We start from the raw sequence: 27,250 nt of genomic DNA, 5'->3' as shown, positions 1-27,250 counted from the left end.
AATGTAAGTCTTCATATGGAATAGTAGAATACATGATGATAGAAATCATACTTGAGCTACATTGAGCCTCAGTCAATGCACAATTTGGAATACTGTGATCAAAACAGCTCTGCAGTGATATCATAGAGCTGAGCTGACTGACCTCCAACAAACACAACTACTTTTCTTTGTGCGACTAGGAGAGAATGTTTCCCTGACTCCCATTGATTCCCATTGTGTCAGTGCTCCTTAAAACCACAATCAGTTTGATGTGGTCGTGATGTTAAGGGCAGTCACTCTCTTCTCACATGTGCAAGTCATCTCTTCAGTCAATGCTTGAACCAAGGCTGTAATGAGAAGCCTTGCCATCATATATACAAATTTCTCATGACACCAAGTTAAAGCAGCATTGTCGATGGTATAGATGATAGCATAAAATTACAAAGGTATAGTGAATAGGCAAAACTGTGGCATATGGACTTCAATGAAAGCAAGTGTGAGGTTATCCATCTTGGACTGAGAAAGGATGGATCACGGTACTGTTTAGATGGTATGGTGTTAAATACAGTGGACGTCCAAAGAGACTTGGAGTTCAGGTGCATGGTTTTTGGAAATGTCACAAACTGGTGCAGAAAATAATCAAGAAAGTTAGTGGATGCTGGCCTTTATAACTAGAGAACTGGAGTTTAAGGATGTAGAAGTTATGCTGCAGTTATACAAAATCCCAGTTAGACCTGCTTGGAGTAATGTAAGCAGGTCTGGACACAACGCTTTAAATAAGATATATTGGCTTGGGAAGGAGCAAAACATAGATTTAAGAATGATACCTGGACTTCAGGGATTAAGTTATAGAGGGAGATTATACAAATTAGGCCTGTATTGTCTAGAATGTAGATGGCCAAGGAGTGATCTGATTGAAGTCTTCAAGATATTAATAGGGTAGATAAAGGTAAATCATTTACACTGGTGATTCTGGAACTAGGAGGCATAATCTGAGAATTAGGGCCAGACTGTTCAGAAGAGATTTTAGGAAGCTCTTTGACATACAAAGGATGGGAGAAGTTAACTCAGCAGACGTGTCTCCATACAAGTACCCCTTGCACACATTATTTTAGTTCCTGGCAGTCAGTCTCTCTGAGTGGGGAATTTGGTACTCTTCCACAAATAGTAGTTGATGCTAGATCAGTTGTTAATTTTAAATCTGCTAAATTTTTGTTAAGCAAAGATATTAAAGGATATTGGTAGAGCCATCTTGTGGAACAATGGTAGTGCCCCTGTCCCTGGACTGGTAGGCCCAAGTGAACCAGTCCCATCTGCTTCGGAGGTGTGCAATAACATATTTAAACAGGTTGATTAAGAAAAATAGGTAAGAGGTATGGGTAAAAGGCAGGTATATCAAGTTAGTCATGAGTCAAGATCTCATTGAATGGTGAAACAGACTTAAGGAGCTGAATAGCCTACTTCTGTTACTGTGTTTCCAATTGAGAGTCAGCGAGAAGGTTATTGCTGAGTAAGTGCTGCTTCATAGCACTGGTAATGACCCCCTTCCAGCATTTTACTGATAATCGAGTGTAGATTAGGGGCAGTAATTAGCTGGGTTGGGTTTATCCTGCTTTTTGTGTATAGCATACACCTGGGCATTTTTCCACGTTGCCAGGTAGATGTCACTATTTCAGAGAGCTGTTAATAGTCAACAACATTGCTGTGGGTCTGAGGTCATGTGTAGGCCAGCCAATTTCCTTCTTAGTGGGTATTAGTGAACCTGATACATTTTTAAGACAATTATTTGACATCATCATTAGACTTTTAATTTCATATTTTGTTAAAATTCAAATTGCACAATCTGCCGTATTAGGATTCAAATCTAGATGCTCAAGTGTTTTATGTGGGTCGCTGGAGTGGTAGCTGAAAATGTGTTGCTGGAAAAGCGCAGCAGGTCAGGCAACATCCAAGGAACAGGAGATTCGACGTTTCAGGCATGAGCCCTTCTTCAGGAATCTGAAGAAGGGCTTATGCCCGAAACGTCGAATCTCCTGTTCCTTGGATGCTGCCTGACCTGCTGCGCTTTTCCAGCAACACATTTTGAGCTCTGATCTCCAGCATCTGCAGACCTCACTTTCTCCTCGCAGGAGTGGTAGCCCAGTGACAATACTACTGTGCCATGGCCTCCCCCAACATGGTTAATCGGGGAAAGTTACAGGAATTATAACCATCTCTAACTCCTGGCTAACCTTCTCCATTGGTAAATGTGTATTTTTTTTATCTGCCCAGGGTCAGAAATTGGATTTCCAATTTTGATCAGGAATTCTGAGCCATCATCTTTCTAAAATAACTTAACTAGTCAGTTATCTACATAGATAGACTGCAGTGCTATTCATGTTGAACATTAATCATAGCTTCTGTAAATTGTTAGGTGGCTGTAAAAGTCATTGATAAGAAGAAAGCCAAGAAAGACTCCTACGTAACAAAGAATCTACGGCGAGAAGGTCAGATTCACCAAATGATTAGGCATCCAAATATTACACAGCTTTTGGACATATTAGAAACAGAGAACAGCTACTATTTGGTGATGGAGCTATGCACGGGAGGCAACTTGATGCACAAAATATATGACAGAAAAATATTGGAAGAAGCGGAGGTATGTCGATACATCAAGCAGCTTACTCTAGCAGTGGAACATCTACACCGGGCAGGAGTGGTCCACAGGTATGTGAGTGTGTGTGCGTGTGTTGAACAATTATAATTGTTCATAATCTTCTGTTGCTGTCAACGATTATATACAATGTTGTGAAACAGCCCATTGAGAAGTTATTATAGAGCCTAGCAACCTTTACAATGCCTACCTTGAATGTAATTGGCTGAGTGGTTCTGTATTTAACATCAAAAAGACATGCCAGTACATGCAAATATGTCAGTAGACATACCTCAAAAAGGCAGGTGGGATAATGGAAGAGTTTTATGTGTATTCATCTGTCAACCCAATTAAAACTGTTTCAAGAAAGTGGTGTACAAGTGCAAATGAGACAAAGGAAATGTTAAATGAGCAGCATAATGAACACCTTTACTCAAGTGGTAATTGGATTTGGAATTATACACCAATAAGGTAATGGAAGCAAAAACATTCATGCTGTTCACAATTAATGTTGGTGGTGTGATGTTGATGTGTTAGGAAAATCAATCTGAGAGACTTGAGTTTCAATGGGCCTTGTCTTCTGACATATATTCGTTATTGATTTAGTAAATGATTATTATTTGCTTTACCTACAACAGCAATATGGTACAAAAATAACTTGTCAGATGTTGAAAGATGTATATTTACTTAAAGTATCTTAAATAGTTTGGTATTTTGAATGAATAACTTGCATTTCAGAATTCTTGATTTTATAACATTGAAATTCCAACTGTACATTATTTTCTGATAATAGTAACTCACATTGTTCTATGTACTCATTCAATGCAATTACCAATTCCAAGAGATATAGAGAAGTTGTTTAATGTGTTTTGAAATATGGATATTGACTTTTGCTTTCATGAAATGAAAGTTAATTCAGCAGACGGGTCTCCACATAAATACCTCCTGCACTCATTATTTTAGTTTCTGGCAGACAGCTTCCCTGAGTGGCAAGAAATCAACAGAAACATATGGCTAGATATCTGTTTCTCCAGGTGGCCTATTAATGAATACTTGGCTGTCTTCCAAGGCTTCCTACTGGGAACAACTCAGCAGGGGTCTGTCTACACAGCCTGAAGTGATATGTTAGTTTTGTTTGATGGACACCTTTATGAGGTTATAGAACATTTTTCTTTTGTCTGTTTCTCCAATATATGTTTATCTTGAACATTATGAGTAATCAAGTTGGGTAAAGCTTCAGTTATTGACATTATGAAGTACCTGAATGATGTGTTTATAAAGTTGCAAACTGGTAGGGTATTTTTTTCCTGAGTGTTTCAGGACTTGCCGTTATTATTACCTCATTGTTTCTGCAATCAGTATATATATATATATGAATAAGCTTGAAGGACATAGGTGACAAGGAAAATATATAGGGATATGAAGGTACATAGAGGGCACATGGGGCGTAGGGCATGTAAGGATACCTGAGTAAGAATTTTTAAACTTACAGTATGTTTTCAAATCCATAATATGAATAAGTTTGCAGATGACACAGCAATAGATTGTGGGCCATCTAGTATTGAAGTGTGGAGGCTGCAGAAGGATTTGGACAGTTTAGGAGAGTGGGTAAAGAAGTGATAATGTGGGAAAGCGTGAGATTGTGTACTTTGGTAGCAAGAATAGAGAGATATTCTATTTTCTCAAGGGAGAAGGACTTCAGACGTCCGAAGCACAAAGGGACTTGGGAGTGCTAGTTCAAGATTCTCTTAAGGTTAACATTTGGCAGTTGGGAAGACAAATGTAACATGAACATTAATTCAAGAGGGTTGGAATACAAGAACAGAGATGTACTGCTGAGGCTGCATAAGCTCTGGTCAGACCACATTTGGAATATTATGAGTGGTTTTGGGCCCTGTATCTAAGAAAGGATGTGCTGGTATTGGAGGGGACTAGAGGAGGTGTACTAGAATGATGCTGGGGCTGAAGGGCTTGTCATATGAAGAATGGTTGAGGACTCTGTCTGTACTCAGTGGAGTTTAGAAAGATGAGTGAGGATCTGATTGAAACTTACAGAATACTGAGAGGCTTGGACAGAGTGACATGGAGAAAATATTTCTAATAGTAGAAGAGACTAGGTTCCAAAGGCACATTCTCAGAATGAAGGGATGGTCCTTTAGAACTGAGATGAGGAGGAATTTTTTCAACTAGAGAGTGGTGAGTCTGTGGGACTCATTGCCTCAGAAGGCTGTGGAAGCCAAGTCATTGAGTGTACTTAAGTCAGAGATAGATAATTTCTTGATTGGTCAGTAGATCAAGGGTTAAAGGGAGACGGTAAGAAAATGGGATTGAGAAACATATTAGCCATGATCAACTGGTGGAGCAGATTCAATGGGCCCAATGGCCTAATTCTGCTCCTGTGTCTTATGGTCCTATTAGCGACTCCAGTGGAGTTGTGAACCATGAGTCCTTAAGAAGTTGGCTGGATCCCATGAAAATTGAGGGGGTGGGGAGATGGCATGTGGTGTTATGAGATGTCTACCCTCACAATTGAGATGTCTACCCTCACAATTGAGATGTCCAGGGCAGAAATGTGGACTGTTGACTCACTACCTGTGCCCTCATTCTGTGCAGTGAAAATTGCTGATGCCAGGAATCAAGGCCTGAAATTGGGCCCCGCTGTCATTTTTACAATCCTCTAAAGTCAGCCTGACTCTATAAAAATTAAGTGCCACAGTATTTATTGCCTGTTAACTACTTCAGGAATTTATGCCATTTAATCAGGCATCAATGCTACAAAGATATAAATTTTCTTCAATCAATTTCTGTGAAACTTAGTATTGCATCTATTTCAGAAATCTGTTCATAGCCTGAAGAAATATATGATTTTTGCTTTCAAATCATGAAGCACATACAAGGTATAGAACCAAGAAATAGCATATTCATCTTCTTAATGAGGGAAGGATATAATAGTATTAGAGGAGATGTAATGAATGTCCGCTAGACTGATTCCTGGGTAAAGGGATTCTCTTCTGACGAGGGATTGAGTAGACTGGGCCTATATTTTCTCGAATTTAGAAGAATAAACTGACACCATATTGAAACATAAAGTTTTTAAGTGAATTTTACACGGCAGATGCTAGGATGATGTTTCCCTGGTTGGGTAGTCTAGAACTAAGGGGTAATGGCTTCAGAACCAGGAGAAATAATGAAGGTAATGATGAATAAATTCTGAATACTATCAGAATCATGGGATATAAAGATAATATGGAGAAATGGAGAGCAGATGGAGAGTGGACGATCAGCCATCACCTGATTGAGTGAAAAAGAGAATCAAATTACTTAATAGCTATTCCTGTTCTAATTTGTTATGATCCGATGATCTGATATTTTAGTCCATCTTCCTGGTTCCAAAAGCCAAAAGATGAACTTTCTGGAGATGGCAGAAGTCCCACCCTAGATGTTGTGAATGCAGGCAACCCCAGTTTGGCCGGCTTTGGGACATGAGGAATCATAGGATCGTAGAATTCTAAGTTCAGAAGGAAGCCATTCGACCCATCACATCTATACTAGCTCCCAAAAGACCAACCCAGCTACTCCCACTCTCCAACACTATCTTCGCAGGGCTCTAAGTTAATTACTTTCCCAATAACGCTCAATGTTTCTCTGCATCTCACGCCTAGCTCTCTCACTGACAATCTTGAAATTGTGACAAAAATAGAAATTGCTGGAAAAACTCAGCAGGTCTGGCAACATCTGTGAAGAGAAATCAGAGTTAACGTTTCAGGTCTGGTGACCTTTCCTCAGAACCTCAGTTCTGCGGAAAGGTTACTGGACCCAAAAGTTTAACTTTGATTTCCCTCCACAGAGGCTGCAAGACCTGCTGAACATTTCCAGCATTTTCTGTTTTTGTTTTTGGTTTACACTATCCACAGCACTTTCAGTTTTTATTTGAAATTGTGACCCCTAGTTACTGACATACCGAGTAAAAACAGAATATCTTTCTTTACCCTGTCAAAATTGTTCTTGAATTTGAACTTCCCAATAAGGTCATCTTTTAATCTTCTCTGCTCCACGCAGAATAAATCCAATTTCTCCAAGCTTTCCTTGAATCTAAAATATCTCATTCCTGCTATCATTTGAGAAAATCTCATTTTCATTCTCTTCAGGACTTTAACATCATTCTTAAATAAGATGCCCAGGACTGAACACAACACTCCAAATGTGGCATAATCAATGTTTAGTACAGATGTAGCATGTCTTCCTTGCTTTTTCACTTCATGCCTTTATTTATAAACTCAAGGATTCTTGCCTGTCCATGTTCAGAGAATTATGCATGTGAACGCCAAGGTCCCTGTGCTCCTGTACTTCCCTCAGGGTTGTGCCTTTGACCCTGTATTGTCTCCCCTATGTTTCTTCTACCAAAATGCATTACCTCACATTTCTCTCCATCGAAATTCATCTACCAGGTGTTTGTCTATTTTTGTTAATGTCCCTCAGGATCAAGTAAGGGTCTGCTGCCAGGGTAACCATTGCCTCCTCCAGAATTGAAAGACAAATCAAGGGGACATCACCTCAGTAGTGTTTATTGCTGAGGTTGTAACACCAGTTAGCCACAAGACTGCGCTTCTGGATTAGTGGTACTGGAAGAGCACAGTAGTTCAGGCAGCATCCAAGGAGCAGTAAAATCAACCTATCCACTCCACCCTCCCCCCCCACCCCGAACTATTACCTTCATCCCCTTCCCCACTCACCTATTGTACTCTATGCTACTTTCTCCCCATCCCCACCCTCCTCTCACTTATCTCTCCACCCCTCAGGCTCTCTGCCTGCATTCCTGATGAATGGCTTTTGCCCGAAATGTCGATTTTACTGCTCCTCGGATGCTGCCTGAACTGTTGTGCTCTTCCAGCACCACTAATCCAGAATCTAGTTTCCAACATCTGCAGTCATTGTTTTTACCTACAAGACTGTGCTCCCTGTATTCTACATGCACCATCCAGGGAAACAACCTTTTGGTGTCTGTCTAACCCCTTCAAATTCTTGTAGGTTTCAATGAGATCGTCTCTCATTCTTCAGTCCAGAGAACATAAATCCAAAATCAGCTTCTCCTTGTAGAACAGTACTTTCATCCCTGAGACCAATCTAGTGCACATTTACTGAATTACTTTCAATGCAAGTGTATTCATCCTTAAATACAGAGATCAAAACTGCACTCAATAGTCTAGGTGTGTTGTCACAGAAGACCTGTGTACGTGTAGCAAAGATTTCTTCAAACTAGTACTCTAAATCCCTTACAATAAAGCCAAACAAGCCGTTGCCTCGTTAGTTACTGGTGATACCAACATGCTAACCTTCAGAGTTATTTGTATTGGTAGTGTAGGCATCATAACTTGTCCCAAAATGAAGAGTGAAGAAAAGAATCACTAATAATACCCACGGCTGGCTGCATCCCAGCGATTCCTATTGAAAAGTGCATTGCACAGATGAGACAAAGAGGCAGAGAGCAATGTTTCTACGTTTGCTGGCAAAGCTAGGTGGAAATGTAATTTCTGGGAAGGACACAAACAGTCTCTTAGAATATAAACGTTTCCAAATTTCAAGTCTTTCTAAAAAAAAATCTTGTTCTTCTGTTCTTACAACCGAAGTAAATAACTTCATACTTACCCACATTGTACTCCATCTGGGATCTTGCTGTCCAAATAGCTTATTTGTATCCCTTTACAGATTCTTTGTTTCTGTCCTTCAAGTTTCGTTTCCATCTAGCGTTGTCAGCAAACTTAGAGACATTACTGTCTGTGTCTTTGTCTAATCCATATAATGCACTTTTCAGTGGGAGTCACTGGCTTGCAACCAGTAGTGGGTACCACTGGTGATTCTTTGTTGGGCAGCATGTTGGCTCAGCAGTTTACACTTCTGCCTCCCAGTGCCAGGGGCCTGGGTTCGTTTGCAGAATCGGGTGACAGTCCATGTGGAGTTTGCATGTTCTTCCAGTTCTGTGTGGATTCCTCCAGGTGCTTCGGTTTCCTCCCACAGTCCAGAAATGTGCATGTTAGGTGAATTGGCCATGGGAAATTGTCTAGGGATGTGCAGGCAAGGTCGATGAGGCCTGGGAAATGCAGGATTATAGGGATGGGGTGAAGGGGGGTGATATCTGGGTGGGATGCTGTTCAGAGGGTTGGTGTGAACTGAATGGGCCAAATGGCCTGCTTCCACATTGTAGGGATTCTGTGATTCATTTGGAGACAGTCTATGGTGCCTGTACTCTCTTAGATTAATGTTTTCATGATCTACATACTCCAGATTATAAAATCAAGAAGTAGGAGGATTGGAACCCATCATCCACAACTAAAGTGCAGAAAATGTGCATGTGCTTATTGACCTAACCATCATTACACTGGCTGTTGAACTGAATGATAAATGGATCATATCAAGTAGCTATTATTATTGTATTGCAATAGATCGCATTCAGTCAGATTCTGTACCACTGTACATACAGTTCTGAGAAGTTACCTCGCAAGCCAAAACAATGTCAAATTATTTGATTAGATTACTTACAGTGTGGAAATAGGCCCTTCGGCCCAACAAGTCCACACCGACCCACCGAAGCGCAACCCACCCATACCCCTTACCAAACACTACGGGCAATTTAGCATGGCCAATTCACCTGACCTGCACATCTTTAGACTGTGGGAGGAAACCCACACAGACACAGGGAGAACATGCAAACTCCACACAGTCAGTCACCTGAGTCGGGAATTGAACCTGGATCTCAGGCGCTGTGAGGCAGCAGTGCTAACCACTGTGCCACCGTGCCGCCCATTTGCTAGAAACTAATCATTTTAAAACCTGAAATGACCTCAGTTTAATCTATTTCTAGATTGCAATCAGAGTTTGGTGGTGACACTGGCAGAACTTATTAATGAAATTAATATCAGAAGCATGCGTGATGATGATCTAATGGGGCTGTCAGAGTCACATGGTTAAGAGAAGCTGTAACTTTGCTATGTGAAGAGAATGTCTGTTTGTAGATCAAGCTGTAAATCAAGAACTGTTGCAGAAAATTTCATGTACTCCAGTGGCAATACTTTGGATGACTAAATGGATTTAGACCCCCAATGCACAACAAAACAGAGCTATTTTTGCAGTCATAAATTTTAGATACTTATGTTGGTCTGAAGTTGTGATGCTGCCACAGTAAGAATAGAAAATTTCAGTGCACCTACAAGAGAAGTTTCCTCTTTGCACTAATTAGTTGATGCATTTTGATTGGTTCCTTGTACATTTTGTAAATAATTGATAAACTTTGTGAATTAATTTGCCCAAACTTTGAAGCAATTACATTAACTTGTATAGTAAAACCAGCATTTTGTGGGAATTTTAACAGATCTGCTGAAATTTCTCTGGGCATATACTGAGTAATGCATCAATTATGGTTTATTAAGAGTTGCCATGAAGTAATATTTCAAAGGTAGAGAACAAAGATATCTTTCATTTCTTTGTAACCAGTAATGACTAACTTACCAAAAACAAACTTGACAGTTCCCCAGAGAAACTCTACACATTTAACAGGCAATAAACACCTCACCCAGTGTTCAACAGCTTTACTCACATTTTGTAAAATCACTGACCTTGGATAATTACATATTTTTAGCAAAAAACTTCAACACTTTGATGACAGCTTTCCTTTGCTTCCTGAACTATGATAACTTTCTTCTAAAAATCTCAGTACTAATTATTTCCTTGTACTGCAGTAAAATGCTTTCTAAATTAATTTTTGAGTTTCATTTTTGTTTTCTGCAGGGATCTGAAGATTGAAAATCTTTTACTGGATGAAAAGAACAATATAAAATTAATAGGTACAGTCTGTCAGCAAACATTCAGCGCCGGGAGGGTGTAGATCTTATTTTCTGTTTTATGTAGTAATTGTGTTACTAAAAGGAAAAATTTAATGGTAATAATGTCTTTTGAAATTACAAAGATCGAAAACAAAAATCAGAACATTGTTCTCAGAAAGGATGGAGGCAGAAGTTGAAACTAGACTGTAATATTTGGGAGAAAAAGCATAAGTGTGAGAAAAGTGATGAATGGACTAAAGTACTAAAACCAAACAGAGGGCAGGTCAATCAGTATTTGACAAAGGAAAGGTACATTTGGCTGGGAAAATTGTCTTGAGATGAGGATCAGACATAAATTGTTACTCATTTCCCTCTTTCAACTTATTACCAATCAATTCTGTTTTCTTAAATTGAGTTGTGAAACAGTAAACTGTGAAGTAAATATTCTGCTCAGGAAGATTGATCAGTAGTCTGAGATTTATGAATAGTGAATTGGGTGTAAATAATCAAAGGTGAACTATTGGTTATAGATATAATTTCTATCAACATATTCAACTACACTTGAAATGCCACTCACTGTGGGAGGGCAGTGACTTTGAATAAGTACAAATAGATTGTAGGTTAAAACAGAAATTGTGTTGAATATGGAATTTAACCACTCTTTAATTTTAGCAGTAAGATTCGAATAATTGATGCTAATATAAGAGACTGTAAGTTGATAAGATTAAGAAAATGAAATATTTTATATGCATTTTATCTGCACGTTTGCAAAAGTCTGAATATTATTTAGGAAATGAAAATTTTTCCATCAATACTTATATTGTGAGACTGATTATGATTGTAAAAATTCATTCTTATCTTGATACTCCATCGCTTGGATTCACCAGATTTTGGACTGAGTAACTGTGCTGGTATCTTGGGTTATTCTGACCCCTTCAGCACTCAGTGTGGGAGTCCAGCATATGCAGCTCCAGAGTTATTAGCACGCAAGAAATATGGCCCCAAAGTGGATATATGGTCAATGTAAGTGGTTTAACCATTTTTAAAATTGGATTTAAATGGTACTCATTCAATGAAAGCAAACATCTACAATGTTATTGCCTCAAAAATATTTGTTGAATAATATTTTAAAATATTGTATCTTTATTTTGATTAAGGTTTGAACTCTTGTTTTGCGTTCAGTGCATTTGTGAATCATTTTTGAATATTATGATTGCACTTAGTTTTCTGATGCATGGATAATTCCCAAATCATATTTTACAGTTAAAACTCTCCCAGCTCTTCCTAATGTTCGAAATCTTCCTGTTACAGACCGTAAACCAATGTCAATGGCCAAATTGGAGTTTTGTTTTTCTTTTAAACAATTCCAAGGCCAGAAGATAGTGGAGCATGAGTAGACCACACTACCCCTTGAGTCTGCTTTGCCATTTAATATGGCTGACCTAGAGCTTTAACTACACATTCCTGCCCACTTCCCTTATCCCTTAATTCCATGAAAAACTAAAAATCTGTCCATCCCAGCCTTAAATGTAATCGACAATAGAGTGTTCACAATTTTGAGAATTCCAAAGGTTTGCAATCCTTTGAATGAACAAAAGTTCTCCTCTTCTCAATCCTAAATGATTACCCTCTTATCCTACTTTGTGGACTCTCCTGCCCATGGAAGCAACCTCTTGGTGCCTGCCTTAGCAAACTCCTTCAGAATCATTTACACTTCAATGAAATCTCTCTTATTCTTTTTGTATGCTTTCTAATCAGTCAGTTTAGAGATATTATCACACACCTCTGGAACAGGTAGGGTTTGAACCCAGGTCTCCAAGTTCAAAAAATAGGGACACTACTATTGCACCACAAGATCCCTTCTCTCTTCATGTATTTTTCATTTTTACAATGTGACCAAGTGGTCAGTATAACCCTCAATACCAGAGGGAAAGTGATTGTGAGTCTATTGATGCACAGAAAAGATATTTTTCTAGTCAACCTGTTCAATGATATTATTGCATACCGCTGCAGTAGGTGTGACTTGAACCCAGGGCTCCTGGTTCAGAGTACAGGCATTACCTCTGCACCTTATGAGCCCCTATTCTCTCCTATATTTCCCAAAATTAATACGTCTGGGCTGTGTTTGTGTGGGTAGCTGTTGTAGCGAAGTTGCGGATTGGCAATGACTATGAGTTCACAATTGCAATATGGATCAGGGGAGATAGTGATTTTTGATATATCAGAGATATGTTAGGGTGGTGGGTGTGGTCAGGGAAGTGAAGGAAATAACAATTCTATCCAGTTTATGATCATATGTGTGCTAAAAACTTGAATTTTGCTTTTCAGTGGTGTGAATGCTTATGCGATGCTGACTGGCACTTTGCCTTTCACAGTGGAGCCATTCAGCTTGAGAGCTTTGCATCAGAAAATGGTGGATAAAGATCTCAATCCCCTACCTCCTCATCTCTCATCAGGTAATAACAGTTCAATGATTCTACTATGTAAGAGTTGATCTGTTCAGGTATTAAATACACAATGCTAAGGGATCTGTTGTCGCAGAACTGTTTAAGCAAAATCTCAACAAGAAATCCAATTTCTTTTACTTCCACTATTTTGGTTTTAATGTATATTCTTGATCCCAATGCAAATGTAATTTATTATTTGAAACTTCCTGCATTTGCTAATGCGTATCTTATCAAAATAGTGTATGCATTTATCAGATTAATTGTAATTCGTTCAAGTTGAGTTTTACTGGAGATATTTCTGGGAGCGATCTATTTAGGTAGTAAGGGTGAGCAGTCAACTTAATACCAGGCCCCTCTCCTGGGGCTCTTAAACTTGCATGGAGGGAAGGAGACTGTATCAAGATTTCATAAGGCAAATTAAATAATAATAATCTGGAATAATGACGATGCATTATTTTATTTAAACATTACATGAGAAAATACCACTCTTTTCTTCCCTGCCCTCTCCCTTCCTCACCCATGATCCATTGCAGGGGTATGATATACAGGCACCAGTATCTGCTTCAGTGACCATTAAGCCTTGAATGTGTGTGTTGCTGGCTAGTTTAATTGTGGTCCAGTTCTGAGGAAGGGTCACTGGAACTGAAATATTAACTCTGATTTCTCTCCACAGATGGTGCCAGACCTGCTGAGCTTTGTTAGCAATTTCTGCTTTTGTTTCTGATTTTCAGCATCCGTACTTCTTTCATTTATAGTTGGAGTGTAGCTCAGCTCAGTTTTATCTTTGCCTTATTTTCACACGCACTTACTTTCAGATAGTGACCATGAGCAGATCACCTGATTGATTTTCTTCTCGGGAAGGGGTTGAGGCTAATTTTAGGACTCCCACCTACAGTATGACCAAAGGTCAGGTAACTAAGCATAGACTAGAAATGAATTAGTCACCTTAATAGTCTGAGTAACTCAGCTAGTCACTAGATATGCTTGTTGAACCATTAGGGGAACTGAAATGGTATTTTTAATCGGAAATAGGCTAACTCACTGATTGAGTCATGATTAAACTGTGCAATCTTTTTAATTTGTTCATGGGATACAGATATTGCTGGCAAGGCCAGCATTTATTGCACATCTTAATTGCCTCTGTGGAAGTGGTCAATAGCACAACATTTGAGATTAATTATGGGCTAACCATAGTAGCAATTATGATAGCAGTTATGCAACAGGCTGACGTGAATCAATTGAACAGCTTATAAAGAATAGGTATGTTGACTCTCTTTTGTTGACTGCTTTGAGCATATTGTCTGAGGAACATAAGTACCACAGGTCAGAAGTTGAAACTCACTTGAATTTCAGTGACTTTCAGCACATGGAACTCCGATACCAAGTGCTTAACAATTCAAAATAATTTAATAACATCTGAGGGTGATGTAAGAGCAGCTTTTCCATGATAGATTGAATCCAGACGCAAGTAAACACAAAAAAGAAACAGAACCTAGAGAAATCCCAGGAGTACTTTGGTTCAGCTGTGCAGGGATCCCACTCACTTCCACTTTTTGAATGTTTTGGTCAAGAATAGTCACGAACATTTCACTGAGGCCCACCATCTAAGCAGGCTGATTATAAATTAGTTCTGTGAACATATTTTACTCCAGTTTGTTTTCCAGCACATTTAGGAGCCTGATTTCAACTCTGTGTAGCTGGATAGCTTTCGATCGGATTAAAATCACCATCAGTTTCCATCTCCTGACCTTTCCTATAATCATGGCTGGAAAACATCGCTGTTTCTGGAGATCTGCACAGTGTCCCAAACCTTTAAGCTAAACATTCTGGATTCAGGTCCCATCCAGGACTGGATGACGAAGGAGATAGAAATGAAGTCAAAGAAGAAGAACTGAGCTTATGTCAGGTGTCAGGTAGTGAATACAGTTGAAAAATAAGCTAAATGCAGAGGCTCAGAAAGGACATGAAAACGTGACTATGAAAAGCAAAAAGGGTTAACGAAAGAAATAAGTCCAGATAACATAAAGGAAAATCCCAATTCTTCTCAAAGAACTGAAAATGTGTTGCTGAAAAAGCGCAGCAGGTCAGGCAGCATCCAGGGAACAGGAGATTCAATGTTTCGGGCATAAGCCCTTCCTGAAGAAGGGCTTATGCCCGAAACGTCGAATCTCCTGTTCCCTGGATGGTGCCTGACCTGCTGCGCTTTTTCAGCAACACATTTTCAGCTCTGATCTCCAGCATCTGCAGACCTCACTTTCTCCCCTTCTCAAAGAACACCAATAGTAAAAGGGTGTTAAAAGACGATAGGGCCATTAGAATCAGAAGGAGGATATGACATCAAGACATGAGGCAATAGCAGAGGTGTTTAATGAATAATCTGCATCTGTTTTTATCTATGAGGCAAATGCTGCCCAGGCCCTGATGACAAATGAGGAAAGTCAGTCAGAATTTAAAATTGATAGGGAAGAGGTATTGGATGAGCTGTTCATATTTAAAAGTTGAGAAGGCACCAGGGCTGAGTGAGTTGCGTTCAAAGATATTGAAGAAAGAGGAAGTGGAAGTTGAAGAGGAATGGGCAATGGTCTTTCAATCTTTCTTAGATTCAAGGGTGATGTCATAGGAGTGGAGAATTACAAACACTACGCCAAGTACCTTAAAGAGTTATTACTGACCAGTCAGTTTAACTTGGATGGTGTAAATCATCTTGAAGTAGTTGTTTAGGATAGGGTTAATAGCCACATGGAAAAATATTTATTGATTTTTGCACTTGATAAGGGGAAGTCATGCCAACAGTCTTCTGGAGCTCTTTGAATAAATTACAAAGAGAATTGATGAGGATAAGGTTGGTGATGTGCAAAATTATTTCCAGAAGGTGTTTGACACAATGCCACACATTAGACATGTTGGACAAATTCTAGCTCATGGAATAAAAAGGACAGTAGCAACTTGAATGAAAAAATGGCTGAGGGATACGAAACAGAGTATTAGAGTCATAGAACTGTACAGCATGAACTTTGGTCCAACTCATTCATGCCAACCAATGGATGGGTATTTTTTTGGGTCGGAGTAGTTGTGTAGTTGAGGGGTTTGTACTGGGTCTCTTCCTTTTCTTGATTTACCTAAGTGAGCTAAATCTTAGTGTGAAGGGAACAGTCCCTAAGTTTGTGGATAGCACATAAGTTGAGAGAAATGTAAATTGTGAGGAGCATAATGTAGAACTTCAATGGGACATTGAAATGTAGGTGGAGTTGGAAGATAGCTGGTGGATGAAGGTTAATATAGAGAAGTGTGAGGTTTGGTACAAGACCAGGAAGGCTTTGGTGAACTTATATAGGTCACTGGTTAGATCTCAGCTCCTCATACTTCCCCTCCTTTTCAATATCCGTTTCAAAATAGGTTTTATCCAATGGATTGTGCAGCTCACTCGTAATAACTGAGCTGACCTCCATGGGAGTATTATGTCCAGCTCATGATAATCAGATGCTGCCATTGAATTGTCCATAATAAGATGTCTGATTTTGAGATAAGCCTTTCCTTTCTTAGCATCAAAATACAGCATACTCAAGTGTAGAATTGCTGCCAGCTCTGAGACAATCTCAACGAAGTTATGAAGCCACCATAGGGAGATACTTTTCCAATTTGCAAAGAAAAAAAGTTGAAGGTGTAGTGGACAGCGAAGAAGGTTAGGATCTTGATCAGTTTGGCCAATGGGCTGAGGAGTGTCAGATGGGGTTTAATTTAGATAAATGTGAGTTACTGCATTGGTTAGGCCACTGTTGGAATATTGCATGCAATTCTGGTCTCCTTTCTATCAGAAGGATGTTATGAAACTTGAAAGGGTTCAGAAAAGATTTACAAGGATGTTGCCAGGATTGGAGGATTTGAGCTATAGGGAGAGGCTGAACAGGCTGGGGCTGTTTTCCCTCGAGTATTGGAGGCTGAGGTGTGACATGAAAGAGATTTATAAAATCATGAGGGGCATGGATAGGTTAAATAGACATGGTCTCTTCCCTGTGGTGGGGGGAGTCCAGAACTAGAGGGCATAGGTTTAGGGTGAGAGGGGAAAGATATAAAAGACCCCTAAGGGGGCAACTTTTTCATGCAGAAGGTGGTACATGCATGGAATGAGCTGCCAGAGCAAGTGGTGGAGGCTAGTATAATTGCAACATTTAAAAAGCATCTGGATGCGTATATGAATAGGAAGGGTTTGGAGGGATGTGGGCTGGGTGCTGGCAGATGGGACGAGATTGGGTTGGGATATCTAGTCGGCATGGACGGGTTGGACCGAAGGGTCTGTTTCTGTGCTGTACATCTCTATGACTCTAATTCCCAATATTTAGTATTTCTGTACAAATTGTAAATCTGTTTGCCTTTTCACAGTTCTATTGATTATGGTAAACAAAGGACATATTTTCGTCGTGTTCATTATTTCACCAAAACTTGGATATCAGGTGAGATAATTCCCTAATGTGAGAAAACTTAGGTCCAACCTATGTTGGTTTATTAACCAACAGTTAAAAACATTAATCATTAAAACTTTTGTGCTCCATCGCACAAGGATGCCAGAACAATTCCAAATTTAAATATTGAAAGAGCACTACAGAATTATATTCAAAACTATGAAATTCACTCCAACTAATCGGCTTTATTTTATGTTAAGTGAGGTATGTCAGATTCTGTCAGTTTCAACAATATGATACAGTGGGGAACCTACTGGAGCTCTGTCATAATGAGTCACGTCAAGGCTGACTGCAAATAATATGATCCCACTGTGTCTGAGGTCTGTTTTAAATTTATGTCACTTTAGTTTCTCATTGTGTTAAACAGAGCAGATTGGATCCAGACATGGAGTAATAGTCTTTGTCAAAGCCCCTTTTTGAACAAAAAGAGGCCATAATGTGTGACATATGTTATGGATTTTTCCATTTTATCTTTGAGGAATGTTGTTTTATTTTAGAAATGTGACTGCAAACAAGGAACAGTGTGCAGTTGTCAGAGAAAATTTTGAAAGCTGATATTTTTAATGATTTACTTCAGCTGCAGCTGTAATTTTAACTGAAGTGACAATAGATTTAGTATACCTCGTTTCTTTCCACTCTTTCAGGAGGTTTAGGAGGATGGGTTGCATTTAATCAGTTGGATGGTGCTAGATATTGGTCCCACCACTTTCCACCCTTTAGCCTGTGTAAGTCTGAGTGGGAAGACTAATGGATGGATTTATCACTACACTTTTAACTGAGGCATTTAATTGAACAACCAATGCATACTTGGAGGCTTCATCCTGCTGACACTGATGTTAAACCAAGAAAGGCTGGGACTGTCATCATGTGGAAACCTAAAAACGCGTTTTTCATGTGTGCTTGTAGGTCCCAAGGCTGAGTCTGTGATTGTCAGGGCCAAGCACTGGGAGGGGAGAACAATGGGGGTACAAACTCTCCAGAACCATCATCATGCTGTTGGTGCCATCCCCAACCTGCAGCCACCATTCTGCCTTTACTTAGTTATGGCCTGATCCTTCACTGATCCTGACTGGTGGTGGCAACCATCACCATTCCTCAAATAGTGCTGGTTGGGGTAAAGAGAAGTTGTAGAGTCATACAGCACAGAAACAGGTCCTTCAATACAACCAGTCCATGCCGAACATAATCCCAACCTAAACCAGTCCCACCTGCCCTCTCCTAGTTCATATCCCTCCAACCCTTTCCTATTCATGTACTTATCTAAATGTCTTTTGAATATTGTAATTATATCCATATTCACCACTTCCTCAGGAAATTCATTCCACACGCAAATCACCCATTGTGTAAAATATTTGCCCTTCATGAATTTCTGACTTCTCAAATCCTGGGAAAGGTTCACCATTAGAGAGCTAGGTTCCTGATTCTCAAGGGAGGTGATTGGGCCACTCAATAGCATTCCAGATGGACCTCAGCACCTGGATTAACTTCAGTCCCATTGACTTCACTTGTTTGTGAGGGGGACACATACACATAAGGCATTGCATACGTCTCCCACTGGAGCAGAAACATTGGCAGACACAGACCTAAGTGTAAAATGGCTTTCTGTTTTCATAAAGCAGGTTTCTTTTTGTCTCCCTTAATCTTCAAGTTAAAGGAAATGGAGTGAAGACAGAAAGTCAACAGAATTAGAATTAAGAGGAGAGAAATATGTGGAAGGTTTCTCCTATACAGTTCCACAATGACTGCATAATGTTCAGCACCATTCACAACTGCACAGATACCAAACCAATGTCCAAATGCAACAAGACCTGGTCAGTATTCAGGTGTAGCCTGACAAGTGACAAATAACATTTGTGCCACACCAGGGCAAGGCAATAACCAAATCCAACAAGAGAGAATCTAACCATCCCCTGTGACAGTCAATGACATTAATGTCACTGAATCCCCCACCATTAACATTCTGGGGATTAGCATTGACCAGAAACAAAAATGGACTGGCTGTGTAAATACCGTGGGTCCAAGCGCAGGTCAGAGACTAGGAATACTGTGATGAATAACTCACCTCCTTGCTCCCCAGAGCCTATCCAATATCTACAAGGCCCAAGTCTGGAATCTGTTGGAATATTCTCTCACCTGTCTGGATGGGTGCAGTTGCAACAACACTCAAGAAGCTTGACAGCATCCCAGGACAAAGCAGCTCACTTAATTGACAGCACATCCATAAACATACAATCTCTCGCCCAATGATGACTAGCGGCAGCATTGTGTACCATCTATAAGTTATACTGCAGAATTTCACCAATATTCCTGAGACAGCACCTTCTCAACCTCACAACTGCTTGCATCTAGAAAGACGTTGGTAGCAGATACATGGGAACACCAACACCTCTGAGCCACTCAACATCCTGACCTTGAAATGTGTCATTGTTCCTTCAGTGTCATTGAAACTCCCTCCCTAATGGAATTATGGGTCTACTTACAGCACATTCACTGCAGCAGTTCAAGAAGGCAGCTTATCATCATTTCTCAAGTGTAACTAAGGATAGGCTATAAATGGTGGTCCAGCCAGCATCACCCAAGAATGAATAGAAAAAAATATAAACTTTCCCTTTTACAAAATAGTTCTCTTAAGATTTGGTGGCTTTGCTCTCAGAAGGACATTGTCAAAGTTGAAAAGGCTGAAAAAAGATTTACAAGGACGTTGCCAAGGTTGAAGGGTTTGAGCTATAGGGAGAAGCTATAGGGAGAGGCTATAAGGAGGGGCTATAGGGAGGGGTTATAGGGTGAGGCTGTAGGGAGAGGCTATAGAGAGAAGCTACAGGGAGAGGCTATAGGGAGAGCTATAGGGAGAGGCTAGAGGGAGAGGCTGTAGGGAGAAGCTATAGGGAGAAGCTATTTTCCCTGGAGTTTCGGAGGCTGAGGGAGTGACCTTATAGAGGTTTATAAAATCATGAGGGGCATGGATAGGGTAAATAGAAAAAGTCTTTCCCCAGGATAGGGGAATCCAAAACTAGAGGGCATAGGTTTAAGTTAAAAGGGTATGATTTAACAGGGCCCTGCGAGGCAAATGGAATGAGCTGCCAGAGGAAGTGATGGAGGCTGGTACAATTAAAAGGCAATTTAAAGGCATCTGGTTTGGTATATGAACAGGAAGGGTTTAAAGGGATATGAGCCAAATACTGGCAAATGGGACTAGATTAAGTTAAGGTATCTGGTTGGCATGGATGAGTTAGACCAAAGGGTCTGTCTCCTTGCTGTACAGCTTTATGAGTCTATGTCATGCATTGGAGTAACAGCATGTGTTTGATGGTGAGGTGCAGATTGAGTCACCAAAGCATCAATGCTGTTGTGGGGGTGGGCATTACTGAACAAGTTAGACATTTCCCTAAACATCAAGCAGGAGGAGGTTTCAGAGTGTGGCATTGTCTCTGGGCTACTATCATGCTCCTTTTCATCTTCTCAGAGCAGCTTCAAGAGTGAGTTGAGCAAGGTTTGTTATTGTCATTTCTACCCTGAATGATAAGTGTAAGAAAGAAAGAACTTGCATTTATATAGCACCATTCATTACCTCAGGATGGATTGAAGTGCTTTACAATATGTGTGAATAGATGCAACATGAAATTACTATCATAGTGTAGGAAACGTAGCAGTCTTTTCCTTAATTGCACAGCAAGATTCCTAAAAAAAGTGCAGCGTGGTGATGACCAGATCATTTATTTCAATGATGTTCATTGAGGAATAAATATTGGCTGGGGTATTCAGGAAAAACTTAATTTTCTTCAAAATTGTGCATGTGATCGTTTAGATTCATCTTAGGCAGTAGATAAGATTAATATATTCAACATCTGATCCAAATGCCAACACATCTGACAGTGCAGCATTCTCACAATACTGTAATGTCCGCCCAGATTTCCCATTCATGTCTCTGGAATGGGACAAACCTCTGACTCAGAGATAATAGTGCTGAGACACAGTCAATGGAAATGCCATCAGACTGACTTCAGATAAGTTCACTGGGGTACAGATGGACCTCCTAGTTGTACTCTATCATCAATCACGTTGAAGGTGATTATGTTGTTTTGTGAAGAAGGAATGTTGAATGGTGCCTCTATCCAGTGCCAACAAAGTATTTTTCAGCAAGGGTCACTGCATAAACCCCTCTCTTACAAAGTACACTGGGCCTAATAACCCCAATTCTATTATAACACTAATCAGGTTGTATCACAATCCCCTCAGGCCTATACTCACAAATGCCGTAGTCAATATGAGAAGTCATTAGGAGCATAAACAAGAGGTTTAAAGATGTTACAAAAAAACAATCATTTAGCTTATGGTCTTTGCTGTATGGTTGTTGATATCCTTCCATCTCTATAAGGCAATGGCATGGAACAGAGTAAATCCATTGGGTGTGGGACAGTAATCACATGGAACAGAGCAAATCCACTGGGTGTGGGATAGATTCATATGGAACAGAGTAAATCCATTGGGTGTGGGATAGATTTACATGGAACAGAGCAAATTCATTGGGTGTGGGATGGATTCACATGGGACAGAGGTAAAAACAATTACTGCAGATGCTGGAAACCAGATTCTGAATTAGTGGTACTGGAAGAGCACAGCAGTTCAGGCAGCATTTGAGGAGCAGTAAAATCGATGTTTCGGGCAAAAGCCATGATTTTACTGCTTCTTGGATGCTGCCTGAACTGCTGTGCTCTTCCAGCACCACTAATCCAGAATCACATGGAACAGAGCAAATCCACTGGGTGTGGGACAGATTACATGGAACAGAGCAAATCCATTGGGTGTGGGATAGATTCACAAGGTGCATTTTTGTTTAAAGAAATCAGTCTGAGAGGTAGGTGCTGCCACATGTATGTCGTGGTTATTAGATGTCATTGTGGTTTGCTTTAGTGTTGACATCTGATGCCAAGTTGCTGTAGCCACCTATTTTCAAAGCAGCTTATGTTGGCTCTAAAATGTTACAGGTTTCCTCTGTTTCCATTGAGTGCCTCGCAAGTGTGAGAATTGATGTTTTGGACCTTCATATCATATTTGCATGTCTCCTTGAAGCAGTTCTTTGGATATTCTACTGAATCTGGTTATGTGACCAAAGAGAAAGTCTTTAAGATTTGCAATATGGTGAAATTCCACTGAAGAACATCTTGCAATATTTAGTAAGATTGGAAAGACATTTCCTGTGCATTCCCAGTAGCAGAATTGAAAATACATTTATAGAGAATATATTCACCGTTTTAGTGCTGTCAGTGTTCAGGAAATCTAGCTACAATGTTGCAAATGGCTTATGAAATCCAGCATAAAAGTGTTGGGATATAAGGCTATTTCGTGGAATAAATAACTGAAGTGGACATTAATTAGAGCACAGACACTGCTAATTCAATGTTGTTCCAACTACACATTAGATTAGATTAGATTACTTACAGTGTGGAAACAGGCCCTTCGGCCCAACAAGTCCACACCGACCCGCCGAAGCGCAACCCACCCATACCCCTACATTTAACTCTTACCTAACACTACAGGCAATTTAGCATGGCCAATTCACCTGACCCGCACATCTTTGGACTGTGGGAGGAAACCGAAGCACTCGGAGGAAACCCACGCAGACACGGGGAGAATGTGCAAATTCCACACAGTCAGTCGCCTGAGTCGGGAAAGACATCTCTCTCGAGGCTTTTTCTTGCCTGGTTGTTGCACTGTGTCTACAAAGTTGGAAGAAAGGTCATTTTATTAGGAGCTTACATCTCACAAAGGAACCTTCAGGCCAATCCTTATCCAGCAATCTGCTGTCAGAACACTGCTTACATTTTGATAGCTGTGACAAATTCCACCAATGTACCTGAGACAGTCAGTCACATTGTAAAACAGTCATCAGCATTCTAAATAAATGTCCTTCCATTGATCTCGTCTATACATTCTGCTGCCATAGAAAACAGCCAACAAATTCAAAGATAATAGAGTGGAGAGTATTTTATTCGGATAATTGAATGCTGGATAACACAGATTAACCAAGCATCATTACATTGCGATCTTGTTCAGATAATCTGAAAATCAGACAATTGAATGCCAGGTAATCAAGGTTCCTCTGTACTTTCTTCCACCCACTTCCATCAGGCAGAAGATAAAAAAGTTTGAAAATACATGGCAACAGATTTAAGAATATCTTCTTCCCTGCTGTTATCAGAATTATGAATGGATCTCTCATATATTAGAGTTGATCTTTTCCTGCATGTTCTCTGTAGCTTCATCAATATTCTGTATTCTGTTCCATTACCCTGATGTACTTACATAAGGTATGATTGGTTTGATTAACACGCAATACAGTACTTTTCACTAAATCTTGGTACATGTAACAATATACAAGACAACCATTTGGGGTATCGTCAACCTGTGCCATTTTTCAACGGATGATGGAAAACATCTTACAAGGTCTACCCCAAGTTGCCATTTTCCTGGATTACATATTAATAACAGGGACGAGCAATAAAGAGCACTTAGAGCACTTGAACATAGTCCTTAGATTTTCTCCCAGGCAGGCTTACACCTAAGAGGGAAACATATGTGTTCCAGGCACCTCAAGCGACACATCGGGGCTACAGAGTCAAAAGGACCAGATCATACTCTTAGAAGATAAAGTGAGGTCAATAAAAGGTGCACAGCTTCCAAGTCTGTACTGGAGCTTAGGTGTTCCCTTGGATTGGTGAATTATTACAGAAAGTTCATACATAACCTGGCCTCCATCTTGGCATCTTTAAATCTGCTATTGAAAAAGTTGCAGTCTTGTAGCCAAGACGTAGCCTTAGGGAAGTGAAGAAGCAACTATTAGCATTTAAGGTGCTGGCACAATACAATCCCAAGCGAGATCTGGTGCTGACATGTGAAACCCCCCTGTACAGTATCAGGATGGTGTTGGCGTACAGCTGGCCCAATGGAGAGGAACGCCCAACATATGCTTCTTGGACTTTGACTGATGCAGAGTGCAAATACGCCCAGATAGAAAAGGAAGGTTTGGCAGTCATCTTTACAGTGAGAAAGTTCCACTAATGCCTTTATGAATGTAAATTTGTAATAGTAATGGACCACAAACCCCTGCTATGGCTACTCATAGAGGACAAGGCCATGCCACCCAAAGTCTCAGGTCGAATTCAGTGGTGGGCTCTCATTTTAAGTGCATAAAATTATGAGTTAGAATACCATCAGTGCTGCCTTTAGCCACCACCCACTGGCAGATACCACTAGTGCTGCCACTGGAAGAGTCCGTTCTGGTTTTAAACTTCCTAGACACCCTTCTGGTCACTACTGGCAATATCAGCCTGTGGACACAAGATGATCTGAATCTGGCAAACCTAAAACATGGCTGGTAGTGATGGGGAAGCAAAAAGGCCATCACCCATTGAGATCAGGTCATTATGGAGGATGGCATTTTGGGGTGCAAGGCTGATTGTCCTGAATAAAAGTCACCACCAGTTATTGGTTGAACTCCACCTGGGTCATCCAGGGATGTCAAAAAATCAAGATGTTGGCAAGAAATTTTGTCTTGTTGCCAGGATTGGATGCAGACATAGCTGCATTGGTGGGGCAGTGTCCTGGGTGCCAACAAGGTCATAAATTACTGCCAGCAGCTCCCCCACCTTTGTGGGACTAGCCAGATAAATCCTGGACTCAATTACACGTTAACAATGATGAAAGCTCTTAGTCATTGTGGATACGCACTCACAGTGGCTGGACATGCATAGAGTCCATTCGTCAAACACGGGGACAATGACAGAAAAGCTGTGAGCACCTTTTGCAATACACAGGCTCCTGGGCATGTTGGTCACAGACAATGGGCTATCATTTGCCAGCAGAGAATTTGAATATTTCCTAAAGTCAGCATATAAAGACAGCTCCATACCATTCATCATTCAATAGTCTTGTGGAAGGAACAGTCTGAACTTTGAAAGCAGGCTTAAAGAGACAGCTTACAATGTCATACGATACCAAACTGTCCCAGTCCCTTTTGCAACTACAGGTATAGCACCAGGTGAGCTGCTAATGGGGAGAAGACTCCCCACCAGATTAAACCTGATCTTTCCAGACCAGGGGTAGGGATGGTACAACGGCTTCAGGAATGCCACTGCCAGACCCAAGTCTCCTCAGAGTGAGAGAGACAGTTTACTTCTGGGTTTGGAGCTGAAACCTTCCATGGATTAGAGGCCTGGTTGGTGTGAGGTTCATGTCCCATGACACACAAACTTTGGACAGATGAAGCATCCCTGAACAAGCATGTGGATCACATGAAAACTGCAAATCCACAAACGGGGCAGGAGCAAAACATACCCAGCCCCTCAGAACAGCCAGAAAGAATGTCAGAAACCGTGGGTACTCCCCCTCTGTCTAGCATTGAAGAAACCTCAGACTCTGAGATGGGCATGGCAGATGTCACAGCCTTGACCCCTTTACCACCTGAAGAGAAGCATGAATTTATTCCAAGATGCTCCAGGCGCAAGAGGCAGGCTACGGTCAAGCACACACTGCCGTTACCTGAGGCCAAGTCAGAGGAACTGGATCCAGTGCGAAAATGCCTTCATTGGTTTAGGGGTGACTTGATAGAGGTGTACAAGATGATTAGGGGTTTAGATAGGGTTGACCATGAGAACCTTTTTCCACGTATGGAGTCAGCTATTACGAGGAGGCATAGCTTTAAATTAAGGGGTGGTAGGTATAGGACAGATATTAGGGGTAGATTCTTTACTCAGCGAGTCGTGAGTTCATGGAATGCCCTGCCAGTAGCAGTGGTGGACTCTCCCTCTTTATGGGCATTTACACAGGCATTGGACAGTCATATGGAGGATAGTGGGCTAGTGTAGGTTAGGTGAGCTTGGATCGGCGCAACATCGAGGGCCAAAGGGCCTGTACTGTGCTGTATTTTTCTATGTTCTATGAAAGGCTACAAGGAGAAGAGTAGGCCTATGCCCCTGGACATAGAGGAGGAGGGACGTAGTGACTGCAACAAGGTCAGTCAAATGGACATCATAGAATATGAGTTCTCTGATTGGGGCTGTTAATCTGCTCCAATCAGGGAGCCGTGGCTGACAAATATAAACAGGAATGTCAAGAGTTTCTGTTCACTCTGAGAGCTGCCTCTGAGGGAGCTGCATCAGTACTGTGTACTTGCAATAAAGGACAACTGAGTGATGGGATACAGCTGTCTGTGGAGTTATTTCAAGTTTGAATGAAAACAAAATCCTTTCTATTTAGTGCTGCAGAAACAATGGTCAACCGCAATTAAAAATGGTGACATATCTTGGAGTAACATAGGAAGGTTGAAATAGCACCAGCATTTGGAAAGATATGCCTGCATTGTTACCAATATGGTGAAAATCGGCTCATATTAACAGCAGAAGAATTTAAGATAAGGATAAACTAATTAAAGGCTATTTGTTTATTATAGTAATATTTAGAACACTTTCAGCACTGGTTATCTATATTGTTTCAATTTCCATTGTGTCAGAAGGCCAAATTCCTTTGTTTCCTGTTGACTTGAGAATCACCATTTGTTAAAATAATGAAAATGCTCCTGTTTTATCATTCCCTAAGTTTTCACAGTAATAGACGATGGATTGGTGTATATTAAAGCACAATTGCTACAAATTATGTAATGTAGCAACCTGACCCGGGCTGCAATAGTGTTCGAGGCTGCCTGAAGACCACTTGTTTCTTGCAGAAAAACAGATGTGATCATAGGCATGCATTTCCCAATGTCTGAGTCAGGGCTGTATTAGTGGAAGCTATTAACCTGTCTTACTGCTGAATTTAGTGAATGGCTGCTAAAGATGGGAGAGGAAAACATGGGAAAGGGAAGAAATTCATATTGCAAACATAAACCCCTACTGTAATACTCATTTGATTGATTTGACT

At 40.5% G+C, this 27,250-nt stretch overlaps 1 protein-coding gene across 1 annotated transcript in view; it reads left to right on the top strand.

Annotated features, from left to right (window-relative positions):
- hunk (hormonally up-regulated Neu-associated kinase) overlaps positions 1-27,250 on the top strand; it is a 74,802-nt gene that overhangs the window by 9,143 nt on the left and 38,409 nt on the right. The window contains exons 2-5 of the mRNA XM_060833184.1: positions 2,393-2,685; positions 10,394-10,449; positions 11,316-11,451; positions 12,757-12,884. Of these exons, the coding sequence (XP_060689167.1) occupies positions 2,393-2,685; positions 10,394-10,449; positions 11,316-11,451; positions 12,757-12,884 (613 nt within the window). The remainder of the gene's footprint in view (positions 1-2,392; positions 2,686-10,393; positions 10,450-11,315; positions 11,452-12,756; positions 12,885-27,250) is intronic.

This window comes from Hemiscyllium ocellatum, chromosome 12 (assembly GCF_020745735.1).
Source record: "Hemiscyllium ocellatum isolate sHemOce1 chromosome 12, sHemOce1.pat.X.cur, whole genome shotgun sequence".
Classification (NCBI taxonomy): Eukaryota; Metazoa; Chordata; class Chondrichthyes; order Orectolobiformes; family Hemiscylliidae; genus Hemiscyllium; species Hemiscyllium ocellatum.
This window is presented reverse-complemented; position numbering and strand designations above follow the sequence as displayed.